Genomic DNA, 26,063 nt, shown 5'->3' on the forward strand with positions numbered 1-26,063 from the left:
TTGTTTATAAATAATAACAATAAAATAAAATATTTNCCTTATCCAAGATGTAATTAATATGGCAACGGAATATGGTTTCTATTCTCTTTTTTTTATATTTTGTATGACATTTCTGTTTACATGTGCACTAGTTTGTCGATCTGTCAAAGTTTTTTGCATTCTTTTGTGAAAATTAAAATTAATCTAAAAATGAATGTTATGATGATGATGATGATGATAAAATAATAATAAAATTGTTAATAATTAAAAAATAAAGTTCTTAAAATAAATTGTTCATTTGAATTCATTAAATTTTTATATTTTTAAATTTGTTCACAAAGTCTTTTATAAATAATAGTACATATTAATTAACTAATTAATAATTATATATTTTGAACCTAACGTTTTTAGGGTTTCAGAAAAAAATTTTTTTTTGTTAAAATTTTTCTATGAAATCATGCCTAAATATTACGTAAGATGCGGAAGGGGATGGGGGATCAGAGAAAATATTACAGTTTTGTACACGGGTGGGTGGGGGTCTAGAATGGCCAAAATCACTTTTATGTAATTTATGGATGGCCCCTAAGGTTATCATTATTACAAGCTTATCATTAGACACTGCTTTTCATTTAGGCTTGTTATGTGGATTTTTTTTTTCATTTCGTTTATTTCCATTTCATCAAATTATGCTTTTGTTGGTAAAATTCATAGTTTTACTTCTCTCTTGGGCTGTCCATAAATGATGTCCACGCTGGAAGGGGGAATGGGATTAAGACAAGTCGGACAAGGAGGATTGAGCTTCAGTGGACGTCTGGCTTATTTCAATAAATTTTATATAGTTTTTGCATTTTATTATATTTATTTCAAAATTTCTTGTCTGCTAATGATATCTATCATTTATAAAGTGATGGAAAGTTTTAACGAGGGTTGAGTCATGTTGGATATCTGAAGAGTGGAAGGTGTTACAGAAACTTAGACAAGAGGGGGAAAGTAAAAATTTCAAAAATAATACAGACATAATTCATGCTATATATTTCATGCATAATAATAAGCCCATAAGTGCTTAATCAGACTGTGGAAAATGGACTTACACCACTTTTGTAATCAATGGTTATGCAATGTCATTTACTGATGAATTTTTAATTGATCAAAATGTATGGTTTTTTTTAAATACTAAGTGTGAATTGTTTATAAATAAAAAGTTCACACAAAGTTATACATAAATTATGTGATTTTTCAATTTTTTCCAAAAATGGACTTACACCACTTTCAAAATAAACAGTTCATATTATGAATATTTCTGAATATTGCTTACAGCTCAGTAATAAAGTATAAAAATTTCAAAAAAAAATTGATATTCTTTAATGACTAATAAATTTATTCTATAGGAAACTGTGAAGATGATATGGTTCTAGAAGTGGTAATATTAATAGGCACTGTAGTTACAGATGAAGCTTGTGCTCGTCTCTTAGTGAATTCTGGAATTTTGAAGTCTATTATTGATCTTTTGAATGGTAATTTATAAAATTTATTATTATTAATTTATTTTTAAACTAAATTTTATAAAATCCAGTATATTTTTAGCAAAACAAGAGGATGATGAAATAGTACTACAGATTGTCTACGTATTTCATCAAATGACAAAGCATTCTAATATCAGAGATTTGATAATTAAAGATACTCGTATCCTTTCGTTTGTATAAATATAATTTTAAAAGTAATTATATAAATTTTGAAATATTTGAATTTTTTCTTATTATGACTTTTCTAAATTGCAATATAATAGTACTTAAAAATAATTTTTAAATTAAAGCATGAGATTGCTATGGAATTGAAAATATTTGATCCTTGAAAAATTTGAATAGTTATCATTGACTCATCACTCAAATGCAAACAACTTAATAATTTTATTAGAATTATTAAATAATCAAGAAATATAATTTGTGTGTATTTTTTCTTATAAAAATTTATAAAATTATTTAAAAACATACACGCACAGGNCTCTGTAGTCAACTTATTGCTGAAATATTTATAATTTTATGACTAATAATTTAATCATATTTATTTTGTGCTAAGATAATGATAAGTGTGTTGAAATGTTGTTTTAGTTATATTTTTAATTCTGATATAATACTGTATTTCCTTGATTAATCCACATTTTGGGTATCTGAAGTAGAGGTATGTCTTATAATTGATAACATCTTACATTTGTGATCTGAGAAACTATCAGCAGTCATCACAAATAGACAAAGTGATATGTAATGCACTAAGGATAGACATTTTCAGCTGTACTGAAAATGAGTTTTGCCAATAACAAGCATTTAATTAGAATTTTTTTTAATATTTGAATTGTCTACAAGATTATGTGATGCAGTATTAAAACAAAAAAAGCATTGTACATGCAGAAGAGTGTAGAAACAGAGCAAAGAAATTAATCATTTTATGGTATTTGTATTGCTTTTCTAACTTGTTGTTGCTTAACAAAATAAATCAATTTTCCCTTCCATAAAAAAAGTAAAATAAAATAAAACTTAAAATTTAAAAGTTATGATGCATCTTAAAATTAATGCCATGCCATATTACAATCAAAGAAATAAAGTATTAAGATACTGTATATCAGTAATTATATGGTATTCTGTAATTAAAGAGATGATTAAGCATAACAAATACAATTTGTTGAGACAGGTTGCACTGTCTTCAGTTACTAATTACTTAAAATATTCCATAAATTTAGAATTCCAAATTATTACTTTCATTCATAAAAGTTCTATTGAAGAAAATTTCCTACTAATTTCCTTCTTATATATATAAATATTAAATTGCAAACATTTTATTTAAATTCTTTAAATTTATTAACTTTTTTTTAAAGTTAAGTATGATTAAAAAATATAAATTTTATTAACATATGGGCCATTTATTTTGAAAGTGAAGTAAGTCTATTTTTTCTTATTTTGAAATATTTAAAGGTTTGCATTTTAGTCAATTCAAAAATATAAATAAAGCATATTAAGTTTGGCAATGTTTTTATGACTTTAGAAATATGTAAGTTGATTACATAGACTTTTATGTGGATATTTAACTCAATATATTCTTTCTGGGTCATAAATGGACTTACATTGCTTTCATAATTATTCAAGTATAAAAGTCATTAAATTTCAATTATGTAAAATTCAATTTCACTTGAAATACATTGTGTTTTATTCTGATTTTGTTTATAAATAATAACAATAAAATAAAATATTTTTGTTTATTCTCAACATTAAAAATATTTACTTATTGTTAAACTATTTTTTGATAAGTTTATCATTATTATGAGCTCGTCATTAGACACTGCTTTTCATTTAGGCTTGTTATGTGGAATTTTTTTTCATTTCATCTATTTCCATTTCATCAAATTATGCTTTTGTTGGTAAAATTCATAGTTTTACTTCTCTCTTATAACGGGCTGTCCATAAATGATGTCCACACTGGAAGGGGGAATGGGATTAAGACAAGTCGGACAAGGAAGATTGAGCTTCAGTGGACGTCTGGCTTATTTCAATAAATTTTATATAGTTTTTGCATTTTATTATATTTATTTTAAAATTTCTTGTCTGCTAATGATATCTATCATTTATAAAGTGATGGAAAGTTTTAACGAGAGTTGAGTCATGTTGGATATCTGAAAAGTGGAAGGGGTTACAGAAACTTAGACAAGAGGGGAAAGTAAAAATTTCAAAAATAATACAGACATAATTCATGGACAGCCCATAAGTGCTTAATCAGACTGTGGAAAATGGACTTACACCACTTTTGTAATCAATGGCTATGCAATGTCATTTACTGATGAATTTTTAATTGATCAAAATGTATGGTTTTTTAAAATACTAAGTGTGAATTGTTTATAAATAAAAACTTCACACAAAGTTATACATAAATTATGTGATTTTTCAATTTTTTCCAAAAATGGACTTACACCACTTTCAAAATAAACAGTTCATATTATGAATATTTCTGAATATTGCTTACAGCTCAGTAATAAAGTATAAAAATTTCAAAAAATAATTGATATTCTGTAATGACTAATAAATTTATTCTATAGGAAACTGTGAAGATGATATGGTTCTAGAAGTGGTAATATTAATAGGCACTGTAGTTACAGATGAAGCTTGTGCTCGTCTCTTAGTGAATTCTGGAATTTTGAAGTCTATTATTGATCTTTTGAATGGTAATTTATAAAATTTATTATTATTAATTTATTTTTAAACTAAATTTTATAAAATCCAGTATATTTTTAGCAAAACAAGAGGATGATGAAATAGTACTACAGATTGTCTACGTATTTCATCAAATGACAAAGCATTCTAATATCAGAGATTTGATAATTAAAGATACTCGTATCCTTTCGTTTGTATAAATATAATTTTAAAAGTAATTATATAAATTTTGAAATATTTGAATTTTTTCTTATTATGACTTTTCTAAATTGCAATATAATAGTACTTAAAAATAATTTTTAAATTAAAGCATGAGATTGCTATGGAATTGAAAATATTTGATCCTTGAAAAATTTGAATAGTTATCATTGACTCATCACTCAAATGCAAACAACTTAATAATTTTATTAGAATTATTAAATAATCAAGAAATATAATTTGTGTGTATTTTTTCTTATAAAAATTTATAAAATTATTTAAAAACATACATGCACACACACATATATATATAATAAAACACGTATATTTCAATTTTTGTTTTTAGGAAACAGATACATGACTATGCATTTCTTCTTATCTTTCAAAGATAAATAAATTGCACTAATCAAGCAACAGAGTTTGGTCTGTATCCATTCAGCACTATGATAGTGATTGACTTATTTTCTATATTTGTATATTGCAATTTTGTTTTTGTAAAATATATCTTCCTGTCTTTTATTTCCTTTTTGTGTGAGTGATCCATCTAGTATAATTAATACGTAGAATTATTCGTTTTTATAGTTTTTACCATTTAGTACTCTTTAAACAAATATGATCTTTTTATTAATAAATAACCAAAAAAAAGATAGATGTTAAATATTTAATTTAATTACTATTCTTAATAGCTACTTTAAATTTCCTATTATTTAAAGGACTTATCAGACCACAGTTTTCAGTTGGAAAGATTTATTAAACCAATATGTAGTGAATTTTAGTGAACATTCCAACTGAAAATTGTGGTCTGATAAGTCCTTTTAAATAAAGGCAAATTTGAAAGTAGTTATTAAGAATATTAATTATATAAAATACAGTGAAACCTCCATTAAAGGACACCTCACTTAATGGACATTTTTACAATTTACAGACCCTTCAAATAGGACATTTATAATATTTATCTCTAAATAGCAGACACTCTAAATAATGGATTTTGTCATCCATAACCTACCTTATGAAAACGTAAACCCTCCACCTTTAATATTCCAAAAGAATTAATTATGTAAGGAATATTTTAAAATGGAGAATCAATTCAAATACTCTTTCAGATGACAAATCTTGATCATAGGTGTCGAAAAAACTGGCTGAAAATAGGAATAGGAGGTGGGAGATTATAAAAAGTTGAACAATATTTTTTATCTGTTAGAGAAGACTAATCTAGTTAAGTTGTCAATCACCATTTATTGTCATACATATTAATATTATTAAACTTTTTTCTTATGTTGGAATCTAGCTTATGGTACAAGAAACCATAAACTTTTCTGAAGTTATTCATTCATTTATTCATTCATTCAACAAGAACCCTAGTATAGTAGTAATGAAAGAAAAACTTAAAACAGTTACAACAACAACATTTATTTGGTGAAAATTTAGAGGTCATATTGCAAAGCCAATTTACCAGGCACTGTAAAATGTGGAAAGATATTTGGTATTCTCTCATTTATGATCTGAACAGCTTTATAGTGGATAACTACTTGATAACTACAAAGCAGACAAATTCCTGTATTGATTTTTATTAGTCACTTAGATTATAAATGACATTATAAATTAAGAATTCTGAATATATTTCCCACCCCTTGAAGTGGATAGCAAATCGCCTTTGTAACTTAGACATTTCAGTTTTCTTGTTTTAATTGAATCTCGATTTTTATACCTGAAAGGATAAGTAACATACTATATAATATATTGTAATTATGTACGCTATGTATACTTTTTGGTATGTTCACATTCCTAATGCAAATTTGATGCTTTTGTAATCTATCATATTCTTCACTATATGATGACTGGGTTAAGATACAGTATAGCCACCATCATGTAACTTCGGATAGCAGGCATCTCTAAATATCAGGCAAACTTCTTGGTCCCGATGATGTCTGCTGTTCAGAGGTTACATTACATTTAGTTTAATATATTTTTCTTCAGTTTGGAACTTAACAAAGTATAGCAGTTAATTAATTAATTTTTTTCTATGATTTGTTCACTATGTTAAATTATTTTCACAGATAATTTATTTTTAATTGGAAAACTACTAGGAGATTTCACCTCAGCAAAGATCATAGCTGTTAAATTGTCCCTGTCTCTAATATAAGGTAGAAATTAAGGGAAATAAACATGTAGAACTATTGTATTACTTGTAAGGAGGAATGTTTTGCTTTCTCTCAATCTTAATAGAAAAGTAGAAAGAGAAAAAATGAACTTTGTCATTATACAAACACAATTATTATGCAATGAAACACATTTCACTCTTTTATAAACATAACTCTTTTATAAACATAACAGAAGTTATAAAAAAAATTTTTATCAGTATTGGAAGACATTATTTTTCTTTATCTCTCAGTTTTCAATGACAGAAGAACATTTTAGGTATGTCATACTATAACAAAAATAATTGTTACAAAAGAATTAAAATGCCACAGATTAACCAACAAGCTAATAATCATCATTTCTAATGTGTAAACAATATAGTGGAGAAGGACCAATAGATAGATGTTTTCTCATTCTTGAATAGAAGTTCAGCTTAAATAACTGATTTTTGCTTTATTTTCTCTCTTTGGAAAATATATTCTTTATTTCAGTCTTTGTCAAGACATGAATGGCAAAATATTCTTTATAAAAGGTGTTATAGAGATTACTATTCTAATATTGATGATTTGAAATTTTTAGTATAATTATGTACAACTTGGAATGTTTTATTTTCTTGTACAGCTTCCATTTCTGTATTATCTGAAAAAATAGATGAGACCAATTTTATGGTGAGAGTATATAATACATCTTTTTCAACATGACTTCCTTAAAATGACAACTTTGACATCCCTTTCAGTTTACTTGTGATCATCTGCTTGCTCTCTCTGTCCTTTTGAACTTGCCTGTTTTGCTGAGATATTCAATACGTATTGAAGATGTATAAAATTATTTCTGAAAATAATGTGTTTTTTGTAATACATGGGAATTCTTTCTCCACGTAGATCTATTCGTATACTTACCAAATGACTTGTATTTTTGCAGATGGAAACTAGTTTAGATTGGAGGCAATTTTCACAGTTTGTGAGTTTTGAAGATATTAATGAATATTTTTCTATTGATGATCTTATACTTAATTACAACAGAGATTTTTCTCACTGCTGTCAAAGCAACAATATCTTGAGTCAACTACCCAGTCCATAACATACAATAATTAAAGGATAAATAATAATTATTTTATTGTAAAATATATAAATTAATGTTAATTATCTGTGAAACTAAATATATTATCGATAATGTTATGATGTTTTTACTGCATACTGTTTTTGTTTTTATTTTCTGTTAGTTGACATGAGATGCATAATAAGAAACATAGCTGTTTCTATTACATTAATAGAGCTGAGTTCAAAATTGATGCTATCATTTACAACTTTTTGTAATTCAAATGAGTGTTTTTATTTCTTATATTGTAGATCAGACTTATTCATAATGAACTGAGATTGATGATATTGCTCAATATGTGTTGTTTGTAAGTCTTTTAGAAAAAATTTATTTTATCTTAACATTTTCAAAGAAGTTCCAGCATATTTAATTGATTTAATGCATGATAAAAATTTAGAAGTGAGGAAAGTATGTGACAGCACATTAGACATTATAGCTGTAAGTAAAAGTTTTATATATTTATTAATTAATATTATGACCATAATACACATGGCAGTATTTATTTGTGGATACTTTAACTTCTTTATGTATTTTTGTTTGATTTTTATTGCACTAACTTACTGTTATATAGCTTTATCTTTTTATATTTTTAATTTTAAGTTAATTTAGAATGTTTAAACCAAAATGAATGGTTTAAACATTCTAAATGAGAATGTACTCATTTATATTTTATAGTATTAACAGTTATGTTTGTGTTGCATACAAATTACTCCTCATACAGTTACTAAACAATTTTCATTCATAACTTTTTTCAAATAAAACAATCTTTCATTGATTTCATTAAAGTATTTGTGATTATTTATTGCAGGAAGCAAGTCGGGAATGGGCAAAGCGAATACAATTAGAGAAATTCAGATGGCATAATTCTCAATGGCTGGACATGGTTGAATCTCAACAAATAGAAGAAGGAATGGAACTTTATACTGATGATCAATTTGAACCTTACATACAAGACAGTGATTTCTTAGATAGACCAGATTTGTTTTATGGTAAGCTATTCTTTTTATTTCATTTATTTTATGATATCTTTAATTGAGATAACCTTGTAGTCAGATTACATGCAGTTATGTTTTGGTCCATTTTGTACATAATATCAAGTTAACATATTGCTCATATAAATAAATACACCATCATTTTTTGAAATTAAGTAATTTTATTAAAGATATAAAGGATATAAAATTTTTTTTGTTAGTTTATAAGCACAATAAAATCTTCAGAAATGTTGATAGAAGATCAAAACACTTGAATATTTGAATTTTATAAAGTATCAGACTATGGAAACTGATTATAGAAATGATCTGGCATTTTCTGTTGGTTTTTCTCTATGTCTAATAACTCTATGACTTCATTCATTTATTAATATTCACAAAATCAAACCTGCTTGCTTTGAGAAGCAGGATTTGGAATAAATGGAATATAAGATGAATTTTAGGAAATTATTTTCAATCTATTAATATATCAAAATATGGACTTAAAAAATATATTTAAATTATTACAAATATTTTGTATGTAAATAATAAAGAAGATAATTATAGCTTTAAAGTTTCAGTCTCAACATCCAAGCATTTGAAAAAATTTTATTCTTTCTTTAAAGATAACAACTTTTCCAAATGCTTGGCTTCAGATGTAAACAGATATGATACCTCGATGACAGTTGTGCTGCCTTGATGGTCATTCTACAAACTAATGGCAAAAGACTCAAAACATGACAGATCTAAGAATTATCAAATTGTGGAATGTCAGACTGAAAAAGTTTCAACTATAATAATATAACAAATAGCAGTGTAATCAAAATAATAATAATAATAATTTTTTTTAAGGAATTAATTTCAAATCCTTTCTTAACTAAATTTCAAAAATTAAAATTATTTTCTATAAAAAAAAACTGTTCAAGACAGTGGTGTACTTAAGATTTAATCTTAAGGGAGCCTAGTTCAATGAATAAAAAAATTTTAATGCAAATTCAATAAAATTTCCACCATATGTGACTGCTAATTCATAGGTAATATAGAAATAGAACACATGACTCAATATAAATAAATAAACATGAATTTTAATTCAGTTAGAAAATTTATTATTGTTTCTTTTCCTTTTGGATGCCAGGCCCCCTTGGTTCACCTCCTGGATATGACACTGGTTCAAGATATATATATAATTAACAAAATCATTCTTTTTAATTCAACATTATAAATTATAATTTATAATCAAATCTAAAAAAAGATCATTTATTATTGCACTAAAAAGTTTTTAAAATTTTCTCATATATTATTAAATATTTAAAAATTTTGGATATTATTTTTAAATTTTAAACTATAAATTAACTGGTAGATAGGAGAATCTGCTCATTCATGGTATTTATAAACATTGTTATGAATAATTTAATGTTATCAGAATTTAGCATGTTTCAAAAGATTTAAGTTGAATTATAATATACTTATAAAATTTTGCTTAGTATAATTAGTGCTCCAGATAGAGTCATAATTATCTTCAAGCAAAGAAGTACACTGCTGGCCATCCAAAATGCAACACCCTGAAGAAAGCATCCAAATCAAGTAAAATTTGCACCATATGTTTGTGGCTATGAGATGTGCAAATGATTAGCATTTCAGCACAGACGCACATCACGGGTGCCTGTTGTGCCACCTGCAAGCGCTATATAAAGGGAGAATAGAAGACCATTTTGAAGTACTGGAATTGTTCTTTTGTGCAGTTTTTTTGGCATAAGCAGCTTCAGTATGCCATTCAGAAGAAAACGAGTGTCTTTCGAGCACTTTTCTGAGTTCGACAGAGGAAGAATAGTTGCCTATAGAGATTGCAGATTATCCTTCAGAGAAATTGGTGATCATGTTGGACATAACCAAGAAACTGTGATGTGGATCTGTAACCACTGAATGCAGGAGGGAACGACTGATCAACAGGACCGATTTCACCCACCTTGTTGCACCACTGCGCATGATGACAGACATATCGTGCACATGGCAGTGATGGATCACTGTGCCACATCACAAACCACATCACAACAAATTCGGTCTGTTGCGAAACAATCGGTGTCCGCGCATACCATTCGACATCATTTGCAGCAGAGTGGAATGTCCGCAAGGCATCCATTGCTGCGTTTACTATTGAGTCAAAACCACAGACGTTTGCGCCGGCAATGGTACAATGAACAACAGACATGGACAACCAAATGAAATGACATTGTTTTTACTGATGAATCCCACTTCTGCCTGCAACACCACGATGGTTGGATTAGAGTCTGGAGACATTGTGGTGAGAGACTGCTGAACTGTTGCCTTATATATTGCCATACTGGTCCTAGACCCAGTATTATGGTTTGGGGTGGTATTGGATTCCACTCCCGCACCCCCTAGTATGCACTGCTGGTACACTGACCAGCCAAGTGCTATATCTCTGAGGTGTTGGAGCCTGTTGTCCTCCCATACCTTCAGAGTGTGCCAATGGCCACATTCCAACAGGATAATGCATGACTACACATGGCATGCATTGCTCAAGACTTCTTCTTTGCCCATCAGATTGCATTACCGCCTTGGCCTCCTTGTTCTCCTGATCTCTCACCTATAGAAAACATCTGGTCGACGATTGCAGAACGACTGGCCCAGGATACACCGCCCACTGCTACACCAGGTCAACTTTGGCAATATGTGGAAGCAGCATGGAATGCTATAACTCCAACAACATATCCAAAGCCTCTTTGAGTCAATGCTGAGGCATGTAGCAGCGGTTATAGCCAGCAATGGCGGCAACACTCCATATTGATTCCATCATCTTCCTCACTTCACAAAAAGACTGTATTTTCAATCATTTGATAATTGTACAACATGTTATCTCTTAAATAAATTTGGCTGTGATATCTCTGGTTCTTGGTGTTGCATTTTGGATGGCCAGCGATGTATTTTAAAACTGTCTTTGTGATATAATCCTCAACATGTGGCTGATAACATGCTGCCGCTATCAGTTATTATTATCATTTCTTAATGATTAGTGATTACTAATATTAAATGTAATCATTTTAATCATTATTTTCTCACTTTAAAATAGTTTAAATTTCTGGTATTTCTTACTTAATCATTTGCTACCTATTGTTAAAGACTGTACTGCATAAAACAGAGATAAGCAACATTGGATGAATTACTATTAATTAATAATAATAATAATTATAATTAATAAGTCTTCAAGTTATACATTTTTTTTTGTTTTAACATGTCTTTTTTTGATGTCAAATTCAGTAAAACCAGAATTTACACTGATTACAGTCTTATTTTTTAAATTCTACTTAATGTTGATCAGTTATAATTATTTGTTATGCAAGTTTCAAAGTGCTTACAATAAGTAGATTCTACTAAATTACCAGTTTAGAGGAATATACAGTAAAAGTTTGACACATCACCCTCCTATATATTATACCTTGTAAAGTGTCAATAAATACTTGTGAATGGATCTTCTTTATAAATATTAGATAATCTTTCAGTATCTGCAATTCAGTAGATGTTATTATTTTCAATGCAAAATTATGCATCATCAAAGCATGTCTTTCATACTCAAACTTGTTTATAGACCCCAATACTATACATAATTCTTTTGTTTGAGATACTTCAAAGTTCAGTGCAGTTTTCAGAGATAAATAAATAGTGATGCTAAATTGAGGTTTGACTGTATATCAGTTTTTACACGATGAATTTGAACTATCAGAACTTTGAAAATCCATCATAACTTTCTGCAAGCTGAATTAATCCAGTTTGGTGAATGTTGATAATTTTAAGTCCGAAGAATCACGAGTAGGATTCCAAAAATTAATAGTTTGATTTCATTATTAATAATTTTATTTTTATAAATTTCTGTGGCTAAGAATATACTACATGCTTATTTGTCTGTCACCATCATCATTATTAAGTTGCAAATTCAACAGTTCTGTTGTTCTGATAGGTTGTTTTGAGCTATCATTCTGCTAACACTCCTACGTAAATGCAGTATTGACACACTACAATTCAATTTTTAGTTTAACATTTTCTTTAGAATTTCTTGTTTTTTCCACAGAACATAGATTCAAAAATAAAACTGAATTATAAATTTTACAATATTTAATATTGTCAGACAAATGGAAAAACTTGTCTGTGTACAGTATGTGTGTGTAAGTGTAATTATACAGTGTATTGCATAGGTGTTTGTGTGTTGTAAATATATACAGTGATAATGTATAATATATTCTTATTTTAATAAATAAAAAAATTTAATTAGGTGCCCATGACAGTCTTCTCAGTGATGGCAGTCTCTCTCCAGAACTTCTTGAAACTGAATTTATAAGTAATAAAAATACAGAATCTGCAGGAAGACCAAGATCGAGATATAAAAATAGGTAAAAGTTGATTTAAAAAATTCATTCTGTATTTAATCATTTGTTAACTAAATATTAATCTGCAATTGTTTGTGGTTGTGGTGATTTTCCTCACTTGCTAGTTTTTCACAGGCACTTTTCACCAAATTGATTTACTTAACATGAGATCATGAAAACACAACTGTTCTGTCCATTCATCTGTGTGAAAATTTTGGTTAAAAAATTTTTCCTCCTTATCATAAGTATTCAAAAAATCACTGTGGAAAATCTTAATCTTACTCATGTGATTGCATACGGTATTTCTTTATTGCCACATGATTGCAGGCATAAAACTCTGATTTTTATGCATGCAATCATGTGGCAATATGACATCATTTCTGACATCATCAGAAATTATGTCAGATCACCAAATCATGAGGTAATCATGATGTCATGGATGCTTGTCAGCTATGCATGACATAACGATATGTGCTCTGCAAATCATTATGAGCTTGAATGCTTGTCTCCATAAGTTAGCATAGGGCACTATGCCTTTCAACAATTCAAATGTTTATTTTGCATCTGAAATATACAGGTAAATCATTTTCTGGCCTATCTGATAAATATCTCCACTTTCCTGTCATTTATTTCCAGCTGAATTCATTTCATATTAGCCCATACTACTACAGTTTGTAGGGTTTCCTACGGGCGTTCAGTCAAGGGCATTGTTCTGTAAACAAAACAGTATCTTTTAAACTAAACAACCATATGATCATGAAATTTTGCATGTGCAGAGAAGACACATCACAGAATTTTTCAGAATTGTCAAATTTGAGAAAGGCCAATTACATGTAATATAATTACACGTGTAAAACTGTCAGAAAATCACCACCTTATACAAGCAGCTTTGCTGAAAAAACTACAGCTAATTATGGATTAATGATGTGAAACTTAAAATCTATGAGAAGTTTTAATTAACTGTTAATAATAAGGTTGGTTGAAGCTCAAAATAAGAAATCAACACCTTACTAGCATATAGATTAGCACTTTTAGTCTATATAGATTATCCTCAGGTTCTTTGCATTAAAATGGTAATTTTTTAAATGTATTTTATACTGATAAAAATGACCTAAAGATGACTAGATTAGACCTTAAGTGCTAATTTATAATAAACTTATATACTATTATAGCAAGTGCTGCTAATAATTATTAAATTTAATATATGAAATTAAGTGGAAAAAGCTTAAATTTCATAGAGATTTTCATAGAGAGAGAAACTTTTTGTGAAATATCTTGTATTTTAGTATGTATGTATATATGAGTGTAGGATACATTTAATTAATGTTTAACTACATAATATTGGACTAAATTTCCAGAAAAATTTAGTAAATAGTTTGTATTTTATATCATAAAAATTTAAAAACAAATAAGGATATTTTCCAAAATATTATAATCTGTTTTCCATATGTTTTTGTTTGTGTTTTTGTTTTTTTTTTTAATCATAGACCACAAGTCAGTAGTGCCAAGAATCAAATCCAGATAACATGCAGTCAATTGCCTGTGAGTATTGTATTATGGATGCTCATTTTGTAGTCCACTATTTTAAAGATGCACTCGCTTTGTTTAAAACCTTAATCTAGCTGCATGTCGTAATTTCTAAAATGTAAAATCTAAACAAAATTTTAAATATATATAAAATTGACATTACTCGGTTGCACAACTTATTGTAAGAGAATATTTAATAAGTAATTATATTTTAACGAAGAGCACTTAATTCATTGAAATTATAATTTAAATATCTCACATTCACACAGTAGTTTTATAAGAAATTATTGATAATGAAATAATTATAAGTTAAAGAAATTAGATTATTATTAACATAAAATTTGCTTTTTTTCTTGCAGTTATTTTAAATAATTGCATAAAGTAACACATTTTCAATAATTAAATTACGACAATTATTTTTAATAATAATAATAATTATTANAGAACGGCCACCTCTAAACAACGGACACTTCTAAATGGTGGTCGTTTTCAGGAGTAATTATTATTATTATTATTATTTAACATATATTAAGTCCTCATTTTATAAATATTTATTCAACAAATTTTCTATAAAATATTTTAAAATTTCAGAAAAAATAATTAAAAATATTAAAAAATACTAGCTGGCTTATGCGTGTACTGTACATGTACAATGCTTAATTTATTTAAGGTAATCTAAAATATTTATTACTATATTTATTACGTATCTTTAAAATATTTTCTTGATGTTTTTATTGATGCGAGTATTTTGTGATTTATTCGCAGGGGATGGACAAGAGGTATAATTTACATAAAATCTCAAATAGATGGTAAAAAAACAAATATTAGTTTATCTTTATCTTGGTCACTTACTAAAAATTCTGTAGAAAATTCATTTTAAGAAAATGTTTCTTAAAATTGACAAAAAATATAATGCCAGAAATAACTTCTGGATTATATTTTTGTAATTTAAAGTAACAAGATGATTTCAGAGAATTGTAAAAAGAAAAACAATACCATTCCAGTCTAACTCAAGTGCTGTGTGCATCTATATATAGTCCTTTATTATTAACATACTTCCTTGATTCTAAGATGCATCAAGAGTTTTCAATCAGATTTTGAGATTTTGTCCATAGGGGAATAATTTTTAAATCGTTATTATTAAATTTTGTTAAATAACAACAAAATTAAAAAAACAACATAAACACTATGATGCAGAATAAAAAATAATTATTTATTTCATTGCTGTCTCAAATATTTAATGAATCATCAAATACCTGATGCTGAGAAACATTTATTTAACAATAGAGAGGTTTGTGGCTGAAGTTCAAATGTTAAACTTGTATGGCAAGCAGAAGTACACGTTTGACATTTGAACTTCAAGTAAAACATGTTGCGCCATTCACGTTGTGCACTGACTCATGAGATATTGTTGAAAAATGGCAAAAACATTTAACAATGACGAATGTTACCAGCAAAGGTAAATAAACAAATTAAACTATTTTAAAGTATTTATAGGATGTTTAATAACACTAAATAATTATTTTTAATTAGCGTCGCGTCTCCTACCATACAATAGGACTACCTCATATTTTTGTTGAGGGAAGTAGTGGTTTATGTAAATCTGAAAGCAGCTCAGGAAATTATTTAAAAAAAATTTACAAACATATTACATTGTTGGTGGTAGATGATGCTGTTTGTTTAGTTAGTTATGGCAATGCAACACTTGGGCAATCTGCCTAGGGAGGATGCCTTCTGGGTGGTCTTTTTAAGGAAAACTGGCCCCTATTTAGGTGTTACAGATGTGGAGAAAACCCAGAAAACTCCACGTGGCCAGCCCATCCAAACTCCCAGTGTTCAGGGAACGAAGACTGCTTGGCCACTGGTGGGCCTAGAAGATGCTGTGAAAGAACAAACCTACTCCTACAGAATTATGATAAGCTGTTGCTGTCATGAACACAAATATATGTAAATTCTATAGGCACTTCACATCACTTGCATCACTTGCAAAAGAATTGAATAATTAAATAATTTCTGGATTAAAATCATCTGTTTCTTTACAATAATAGTCATTATTTTAATAAAATACATCGTAATTTTTAACTCCAAACACAAAAAAAATGAAGAAGTACTGTATAAGCCAAACATCTACTCGCCATGCTAGACGTAGCAAACGCCATTGTCAACCTTCTAAACTTGCCAGATTGCGGCACTCAACATCCAAAGTTTTCACGATAAAAACATTGGCCACAACCTATCTAAACATTAACATTTTCAACCCAATACAATAGGCCATCTTCAGACATCTCAAATATTAAAAAGAAAGTTAATTTAATTAATTGCTCATTGCCAACAAAGTTCATTTGAACCAATTTGAGCATTGGATAATATATCCAGAAATCTCTATTATTGGTTGTTTGATGATAACAATACCTGATGGTTGTTTTTGACTGATGGCTAGATGGCTAAGCAGTTAAGGAGACAACCACCACTCTTGGAGATCCGGGATCAAATCTGGACAGGTTGAAAACCCAGGAATTTTTGGGGGTGATCAGTCTGGATATGTTGGATATTTTAATAGGTCTATATTTCATATTCATACATTTCTAGTTATTGTATTGAAATCATCAGTGTAAATTACTATATGTTTTGTTTGATGATAACATTCAAGAAATACATTCTTTTCATAAAATGAGGACTTAACACATATTACATATATCAATATTTACTATTAATTCTAACAATTTTATCTTTAAAAGGGTATCCTTAATGCTTATTACATATATATATATATATATATACTAATAAGCATTAAGCATATATATATATACTTATTATAAATTTTAAAGATATATCAATATAATCATTATATATATCAATATAAATATATTTACCAAAACTAAATTTGTACTTGAAATATTAGCATGCATAAGTAAATAGAATCTGTTTAACAGTTAACATATAGGTAAGAAAATAGTTATGAATCATTTTTAGAATAAAATGTACTAATTGGATCATAGAAAATAACAAAATTTGGTAATATTTATACACAAATAAATAAATGAGAGCGTCTTAGTACTGTGTCATTGACTCATTATATTCTTTTGCATTTTTTTAAGTATACTGAAAAAGGTCATGTAATTCACTGAAAAAGTTCTATTAAAGACTAGCAGATATACCCAGTGCTGCCCATGCTAAAGTATTAAAACTTTTAATATAGTTTTAATTTTAGTGTTTGTCCTTATTACTGTTTTGACCAGATAGTTCTGAGTATCTGCTAGTAATTTCCTAAAAATAGACAGAAAAGGAAATTCAAAGAGCCAACATCTGTTCTTAGGAAAAGTCCAAGGGAAAAAAATTACTGTTATCTTTAAGAAAGATAGACAATAGCAAATCCACAAATGGAAACACCAAATTGGTCTAAAACCTATACTAATTTTGTTACAACATATTGAATAATTGCTTTCATTGCAGTGTTAGCAAATTTTGTCATTTGCTGCAATTTTCAAAAATTGTAGAATATAAATTCCCACCGATGTTCACCCTTTAATCTTGAAAATGAAGTTAGATAGATGAACGTCAAAACCAGATACAGAAAGCTTACAGGTGGCAGGCTCCGGTTAACTACATGCGAAACTTCCAGTTTGGAACAGAAGTTGCATTATTTCAATTCAACAATTTCCCCCAAACACAGTTAGATAGATGACCGACACAATTCTATTATTAACAGGAAAAGTATGACGTACAGGAACAAGATACTACTAAAATTGAGAACATTGTGACGAAAAATTTCAGTCTGGCACTGTGACAATGTCATAATAAATAATTGCTCATTTTTCTTTCAATCCTCTCTTGATAAAATCAGTTTTGTTTTATTTGTCGTATCTTCATAAAGACTCGTTCCATTGTATTTTACAGAAATATTTGTGAAGATTTAAAAAATTTCTCTCAAATAACAAAGAAAGTAATTCTTAGAAGAGTAATCTGTAAAAAAAAAGTTTAAAATATAATTATTGTCTCATAAAATATAAGATTTTAAAAATATTTTCAAAACATTCATTCATCATAAGATACGCTCAAGTAAATTATCTGTATTTGGGCAAAGAGACACATTAAACTGTAATTACATCACAGTTGATTTTAGCCAGTCACACATCATTATTTATATCATGTGTTAATAATTAAATTGTTTTATTGATTTACTTATAACTATTTCCAAAATGGAAGTAACCGAATGCAAAGTTAAATGTGTTGGGTTTTTTGACGGCAGTTGGTCCGTAGGCGACGTTGCAGATTTGTTTGAAAGAAATCTATAGTCTTTTGTAAATTTTTGGATGTTATAATTACACAGTTAATTCATTCCTAAAGTTTCCACACAAGTTGATAAACTGTGTAAGTCACACAGAGCAATAATGTTTACTTTCCTCTCTGTATTATAATGTGTCTTTTCTTACCACTGTGGATATTTTCTGTGCACTTCATATTTTTTAGATATTATAAACCCAATATAAATCTTATATATAAGTACTAAGTATAAATGAGAATCTTAAAAACGTTTGAAAATGCTCATTCTCTCGTTATGGTATGTTTATTGGAATGAAAACAATATTACAATGTACAGTGATCAATCTTCTAATTTTATACATAATTGCCAAGTTTGTTAAACATTTGTTCCGGCACTATACGAGTCTTTTGATACCGTGTCTGAAGAAATATTGGCCCGGTCTCTTAAAGCATCTCCCCACTGCAGCTTCCACGTCGTCGTTTGATTGGAAGTGTTGACCTTGCAGAACTTCCTTTAGCCGAGATTAAAGTCATTGGATTGTGTATGGTGAATGGTCCAGTCATTCTCAAGTGAATTTTTTTAAAAGTATCTTAATGTTTTTGCCAAATGTTCACATGTTGTTAAATAGGATTACACCTTTAGTCAACATCCAGACATTTTCTTTTGAATAGTATGCGCCTTTAACTTTCAAACTGTCAAAATTTGACAGTTTCTTTGCCTACTCATAGCTTGTCCACAGTGCATCCACTTTTTCAACTTGTTCATCTCTATCTTGCAAAAATTGTGCCAAGATACAAACAAACCCACTTTGCACACATATGGTTGCAACTTATATCAATTCTAGTTTGAAGGTGGACCATATGAGACAATTATAGGAAGGATGTAGCTATATATCAGCTGATATTGATATCATCTCTTTTGTATTCATGCAAAGTGATAATTAATAAGTGTTTAGTATTATGTTGAAATATTACAGCTGCATATTTATGAATCCACATAACTTGAATCTATGGAGTTACTACACTGCTGGCCATTAAAATTGCAACACCAAGCAGGAAAGTAAATAAAAAAAAGATATTTATTGTACGTAAACAGTATGGCATGAAGACAAAATGGTTAAATTTGCAAGCAGTTTGGGGGTTTACAGGGATGCGAAATTAGTAGACACAGATGTCAGCCCTGGCAGCTAAAATGGCCCTTATCCGTTTAGCCATGGAGTCGAACTGGGCTTGGATGACAGAAACGGGCAACTCATTCCATGCTGCTTCAAGTCTATGTTACACTTCATCAACTGTATTAGCTGGAGAGGGGTGGCGGGCCAGTCTCTCAGCAACCCCCATGACCAGATGTTTTCAATTGTTGAGAGATCTGGAGACCGTGCAGGCCAGGACAAAATCGAATACCCTCTGTATCGAGAAAAGTCAGAACATGATGTGCAACATGAGATCTTGCATTATCTTGTTGGAAGATGGCATTTTGCAAGCCTCGAAGATATAGGGCACAACCACTGAACGTAAGATATCAGAAATGTACCAATCTGCATTCAAGTTACTGTCGATCCAAACTAGAGATGTGCGTGTCGTGTACCCAATGGCTGCCCATATCATCACATATCATCACACCAGGTGCAGGGCCCCTATGTCGATATTGAATGCAAGCAGGTGACAAGTGGTCTCCTCAGAGCCTCCAGACACGTATACGACCATCAGAATGCTGCACGCAGAACTGGAACTTGTCCGAAAAGACGACATTGTGCCACTTTTGTATCCAGTTTTGTTGTTGGGTGCACCAGAGTTGCCGTCTCTTTCTATGTTGCATTGTCAAGGGAAGCTGAAGTAATGGTCACTGTGCTGACAGTCAATGCTGCTGCAAACAAGCTCATTTCCTGATTAATGGTCCGTGATGTGGTTGTACGGTTTTGCATGGCCAACCTCACAATATGTCTGTCCTCTGGGGCATTAGTCATGGGAGGTTGTTGAGATCCTGCATGTCGTTCAGTAAGACCCTCAGCAACCCATCGATTCCATATTCGCATGACAGTAGTTGGATTCTGACGAGTGCGAATGGCAATATCACGGAACAATAATCCACACACTCGATAGACAAAGAACCTGCCTCTACTGAATTCCGACACTTGCTGGTAAGCGTTTCTTGTTCTTATTCGAGGCATAACATGATATTCTGAAGAAACCCCAACCTTACAAAGCAATTTCTGAATGAGAAATCCACCTCACAACTTTTCTTTTATGCAGTGCTTCAGATGTCGTTTGTCCCTCCTGCATCGTCTAAATGTGCTGAAATACTAATCATTTGAATATCCCAACCTCTTCTTCCTTTCATATGATTTTGACGTTCGTACAATCATTCCTTCCTGGTGTTGCAATTTTAATGGCCAGCAGTGTATATTTTAACAAATAAAGATAATTTGAAATTTTTATCTGATGAATCCTATTGGTGTAATAATGTAGTATATGTATCGGCATTTATTTTCATTAAAAAAATGCTATGTGAATTAGCCTCGGGCAGTTTGTCCAACTGCGGCCGAGCAGGTAAATCCGCTCGACCGCCAGTAGTTGGTTTCAGATTTGTGCCTGACCGTATAGAGCAAGGGTGTCCAACATTTTTGTTTCTCTGGGCCACATTAGAAGAAGTCATGGAATTTTGGGCCACAAGTATATTGTAGCCCAATCCTTAAATATACAAGGGTTGTTCAAAAAGTTCCCAAACTTTATTTATTACAAAAAAAATATTTCACTTACAATTTATTTGCCAGGGTCCCCTTCAAAGTAGTCTCCTCCCCAATGTACACACTTATCCCAATGGTGTTTCCACTTTTTGAAACAGTCCAGGAACGCTTTTTACGGAATGCTCATAAGCTCAGTCATTTTTTTTCTATCTCTGGAATGCTGGCAAGTCTTCTTCCTTTGAGTGTGTTTTTTAGTTATCTTAGACATCTGAGAAATAAAGAGCATTTTAGAGCTCATAATGGAAACTGATCTGATGACAGACAATGTACAGTGATCAATCTTCTAATTTTATACATAATTGCCAAGTTTGTTAAACATTTGTTCCGGCACTATACGAGTCTTTTGATACCGTGTCTGAAGNTTGGTAATAAAAAAGCAAAATATGCCAAAGATGCTGCTTTCGATCTTCCATATTTGATGGGACACAAAAAATAAACAATTGCACGAAATCAAACAAAATTTTTTACAAATTAGCCATAATATGCTAGCTGTCAAAATATATAATGATAATACGGTTTAGAACGAAAATGGCGGGAAAAATACCACTAATCCGTCTAGTGGTAAAAAAAACGAACTTACTTTCCAAACAACCCAATATATTTTAAGTTACTTGATGGAAATACTTTGCAATTTTGCAGCAAGTAACTTAACACTTCAATAATTCACTAAAAGCAAGAAGCACCTTAAAACAACAACAATTTAAGTCTGCACAATACCTTTTACCTATCTCAACAACAGAAATATGCATCTCATACAATAAGTCTATTAGACTCACATTATCTGTAAATAATAAAAATTATGCATTAAGAAGTAATTGGCTCCATTTAATGATTCTTGTTTTTATAGCTTTTGTTTATAACAACATATTTAGTAATCTTGTATCATCTTTCTATCTTTATTTCTCTGGATGACTTGTGTTTGAGCTGCATGACCAATTTCAAATAGACAACAGCTTCAACCCATTAGTGAGCGAAAAACTGCAGTTTTATAATGGTAGGAAATATTTTAATACTTCTTAAACTATTTAAGGATCTGTATTAGTTTCACATAAAATCTCTTTAGTTAATATGTCTGTAAAAGAAAGACAAACACTCACACAAATATTGGAAATTGTTAAAGTGCATGCAGCCACTCCAAAAGTCCAGAGGTTAAAGGCAGATGCATGAGCACATGTGGTGCAGAAGTAGCAACTCAAATCACAATGCTGTCTGTAAAAGGGCACTCACACTTATAGCAATATTCTTGTTGAATTTCTGCAGCATAAATAAAAAATAATGAAGATAATCAGGATGGATGAAGACAATTTCCATGCTCATATGTGTTGTATCTTTAAAATATTTTCTTGATGTTTTTATTGATGCGAGTATTTTGTGATTTATTCGCAGGGGATGGACAAGAGGTATAATTTACATAAAATCTCAAATAGATGGTAAAAAAACAAATATTAGTTTATCTTTATCTTGGTCACTTACTAAAAATTCTGTAGAAAATTCATTTTAAGAAAATGTTTCTTAAAATTGACAAAAAATATAATGCCAGAAATAACTTCTGGATTATATTTTTGTAATTTAAAGTAACAAGATGATTTCAGAGAATTGTAAAAAGAAAAACAATACCATTCCAGTCTAACTCAAGTGCTGTGTGCATCTATATATAGTCCTTTATTATTAACATACTTCCTTGATTCTAAGATGCATCAAGAGTTTTCAATCAGATTTTGAGATTTTGTCCATAGGGGAATAATTTTTAAATCGTTATTATTAAATTTTGTTAAATAACAACAAAATTAAAAAAACAACATAAACACTATGATGCAGAATAAAAAATAATTATTTATTTCATTGCTGTCTCAAATATTTAATGAATCATCAAATACCTGATGCTGAGAAACATTTATTTAACAATAGAGAGGTTTGTGGCTGAAGTTCAAATGTTAAACTTGTATGGCAAGCAGAAGTACACGTTTGACATTTGAACTTCAAGTAAAACATGTTGCGCCATTCACGTTGTGCACTGACTCATGAGATATTGTTGAAAAATGGCAAAAACATTTAACAATGACGAATGTTACCAGCAAAGGTAAATAAACAAATTAAACTATTTTAAAGTATTTATAGGATGTTTAATAACACTAAATAATTATTTTTAATTAGCGTTGCGTCTCCTACCATACAATAGGACTACCTCATATTTTTGTTGAGGGAAGTAGTGGTTTATGTAAATCTGAAAGCAGCTCAGGAAATTATTTAAAAAAAATTTACAAACATATTACATTGTTGGTGGTAGATGATGCTGTTTGTTTAGTTAGTTATGGCAATGCAACACTTGGGCAATCTGCCTAGGGAGGATGCCTTCTGGGTGGTCTTTTTAAGGAAAACTGGCCCCTATTTAGGTGTTACGGATGTGGAGAAAACCCAGAAAACTCCACGTGGCCAGCCCATCCAAACTCCCAGTGTTCAGGGAACGAAGACTGCTTGGCCACTGGTGGGCCTAGAAGATGCTGTGAAAGAACAAACCTACTCCTACAGAATTATGATAAGCTGTTGCTGTCATGAACACAAATATATGTAAATTCTATAGGCACTTCACATCACTTGCATCACTTGCAAAAGAATTGAATAATTAAATAATTTCTGGATTAAAATCATCTGTTTCTTTACAATAATAGTCATTATTTTAATAAAATACATCGTAATTTTTAACTCCAAACACAAAAAAAATGAAGAAGTACTGTATAAGCCAAACATCTACTCGCCATGCTAGACGTAGCAAACGCCATTGTCAACCTTCTAGACTTGCCAGATTGCGGCACTCAACATCCAAAGTTTTCACGATAAAAACATTGGCCACAACCTATCTAAACATTAACATTTTCAACCCAATACAATAGGCCATCTTCAGACATCTCAAATATTAAAAAGAAAGTTAATTTAATTAATTGCTCATTGCCAACAAAGTTCATTTGAACCAATTTGAGCATTGGATAATATATCCAGAAATCTCTATTATTGGTTGTTTGATGATAACAATACCTGATGGTTGTTTTTGACTGATGGCTAGATGGCTAAGCAGTTAAGGAGACAACCACCACTCTTGGAGATCCGGGATCAAATCTGGACAGGTTGAAAACCCAGGAATTTTTGGGGGTGATCAGTCTGGATATGTTGGATATTTTAATAGGTCTATATTTCATATTCATACATTTCTAGTTATTGTATTGAAATCATCAGTGTAAATTACTATATGTTTTGTTTGATGATAACATTCAAGAAATACATTCTTTTCATAAAATGAGGACTTAACACATATTACATATATCAATATTTACTATTAATTCTAACAATTTTATCTTTAAAAGGGTATCCTTAATGCTTATTACATATATATATATATATATATACTAATAAGCATTAAGCATATATATATATACTTATTATAAATTTTAAAGATATATCAATATAATCATTATATATATCAATATAAATATATTTACCAAAACTAAATTTGTACTTGAAATATTAGCATGCATAAGTAAATAGAATCTGTTTAACAGTTAACATATAGGTAAGAAAATAGTTATGAATCATTTTTAGAATAAAATGTACTAATTGGATCATAGAAAATAACAAAATTTGGTAATATTTATACACAAATAAATAAATGAGAGCGTCTTAGTACTGTGTCATTGACTCATTATATTCTTTTGCATTTTTTTAAGTATACTGAAAAAGGTCATGTAATTCACTGAAAAAGTTCTATTAAAGACTAGCAGATATACCCAGTGCTGCCCATGCTAAAGTATTAAAACTTTTAATATAGTTTTAATTTTAGTGTTTGTCCTTATTACTGTTTTGACCAGATAGTTCTGAGTATCTGCTAGTAATTTCCTAAAAATAGACAGAAAAGGAAATTCAAAGAGCCAACATCTGTTCTTAGGAAAAGTCCAAGGGAAAAAAATTACTGTTATCTTTAAGAAAGATAGACAATAGCAAATCCACAAATGGAAACACCAAATTGGTCTAAAACCTATACTAATTTTGTTACAACATATTGAATAATTGCTTTCATTGCAGTGTTAGCAAATTTTGTCATTTGCTGCAATTTTCAAAAATTGTAGAATATAAATTCCCACCGATGTTCACCCTTTAATCTTGAAAATGAAGTTAGATAGATGAACGTCAAAACCAGATACAGAAAGCTTACAGGTGGCAGGCTCCGGTTAACTACATGCGAAACTTCCAGTTTGGAACAGAAGTTGCATTATTTCAATTCAACAATTTCCCCCAAACACAGTTAGATAGATGACCGACACAATTCTATTATTAACAGGAAAAGTATGACGTACAGGAACAAGATACTACTAAAATTGAGAACATTGTGACGAAAAATTTCAGTCTGGCACTGTGACAATGTCATAATAAATAATTGCTCATTTTTCTTTCAATCCTCTCTTGATAAAATCAGTTTTGTTTTATTTGTCGTATCTTCATAAAGACTCGTTCCATTGTATTTTACAGAAATATTTGTGAAGATTTAAAAAATTTCTCTCAAATAACAAAGAAAGT

General features: G+C 29.5%; 1 protein-coding gene across 1 annotated transcript in view; it reads left to right on the plus strand.

The window, feature by feature from the left end:
* The window catches only part of LOC111628800 (kinesin-associated protein 3-like), a 103,901-nt gene that overhangs the window by 70,666 nt on the left and 7,172 nt on the right, over positions 1 to 26,063 (plus strand). Inside the window, exons 15-19 of the mRNA XM_023372645.1 lie at positions 1,368 to 1,493; positions 1,564 to 1,662; positions 7,963 to 8,048; positions 8,419 to 8,599; positions 12,867 to 12,984. Of these exons, the coding sequence (XP_023228413.1) occupies positions 1,368 to 1,493; positions 1,564 to 1,662; positions 7,963 to 8,048; positions 8,419 to 8,599; positions 12,867 to 12,984 (610 nt within the window). The remainder of the gene's footprint in view (positions 1 to 1,367; positions 1,494 to 1,563; positions 1,663 to 7,962; positions 8,049 to 8,418; positions 8,600 to 12,866; positions 12,985 to 26,063) is intronic.

Source organism: Centruroides sculpturatus, unplaced genomic scaffold (genome assembly GCF_000671375.1).
Source record: "Centruroides sculpturatus isolate CEXI.00-Female unplaced genomic scaffold, Cexi_2.0 scaffold590, whole genome shotgun sequence".
Lineage (NCBI taxonomy): Eukaryota > Metazoa > Arthropoda > Arachnida > Scorpiones > Buthidae > Centruroides > Centruroides sculpturatus.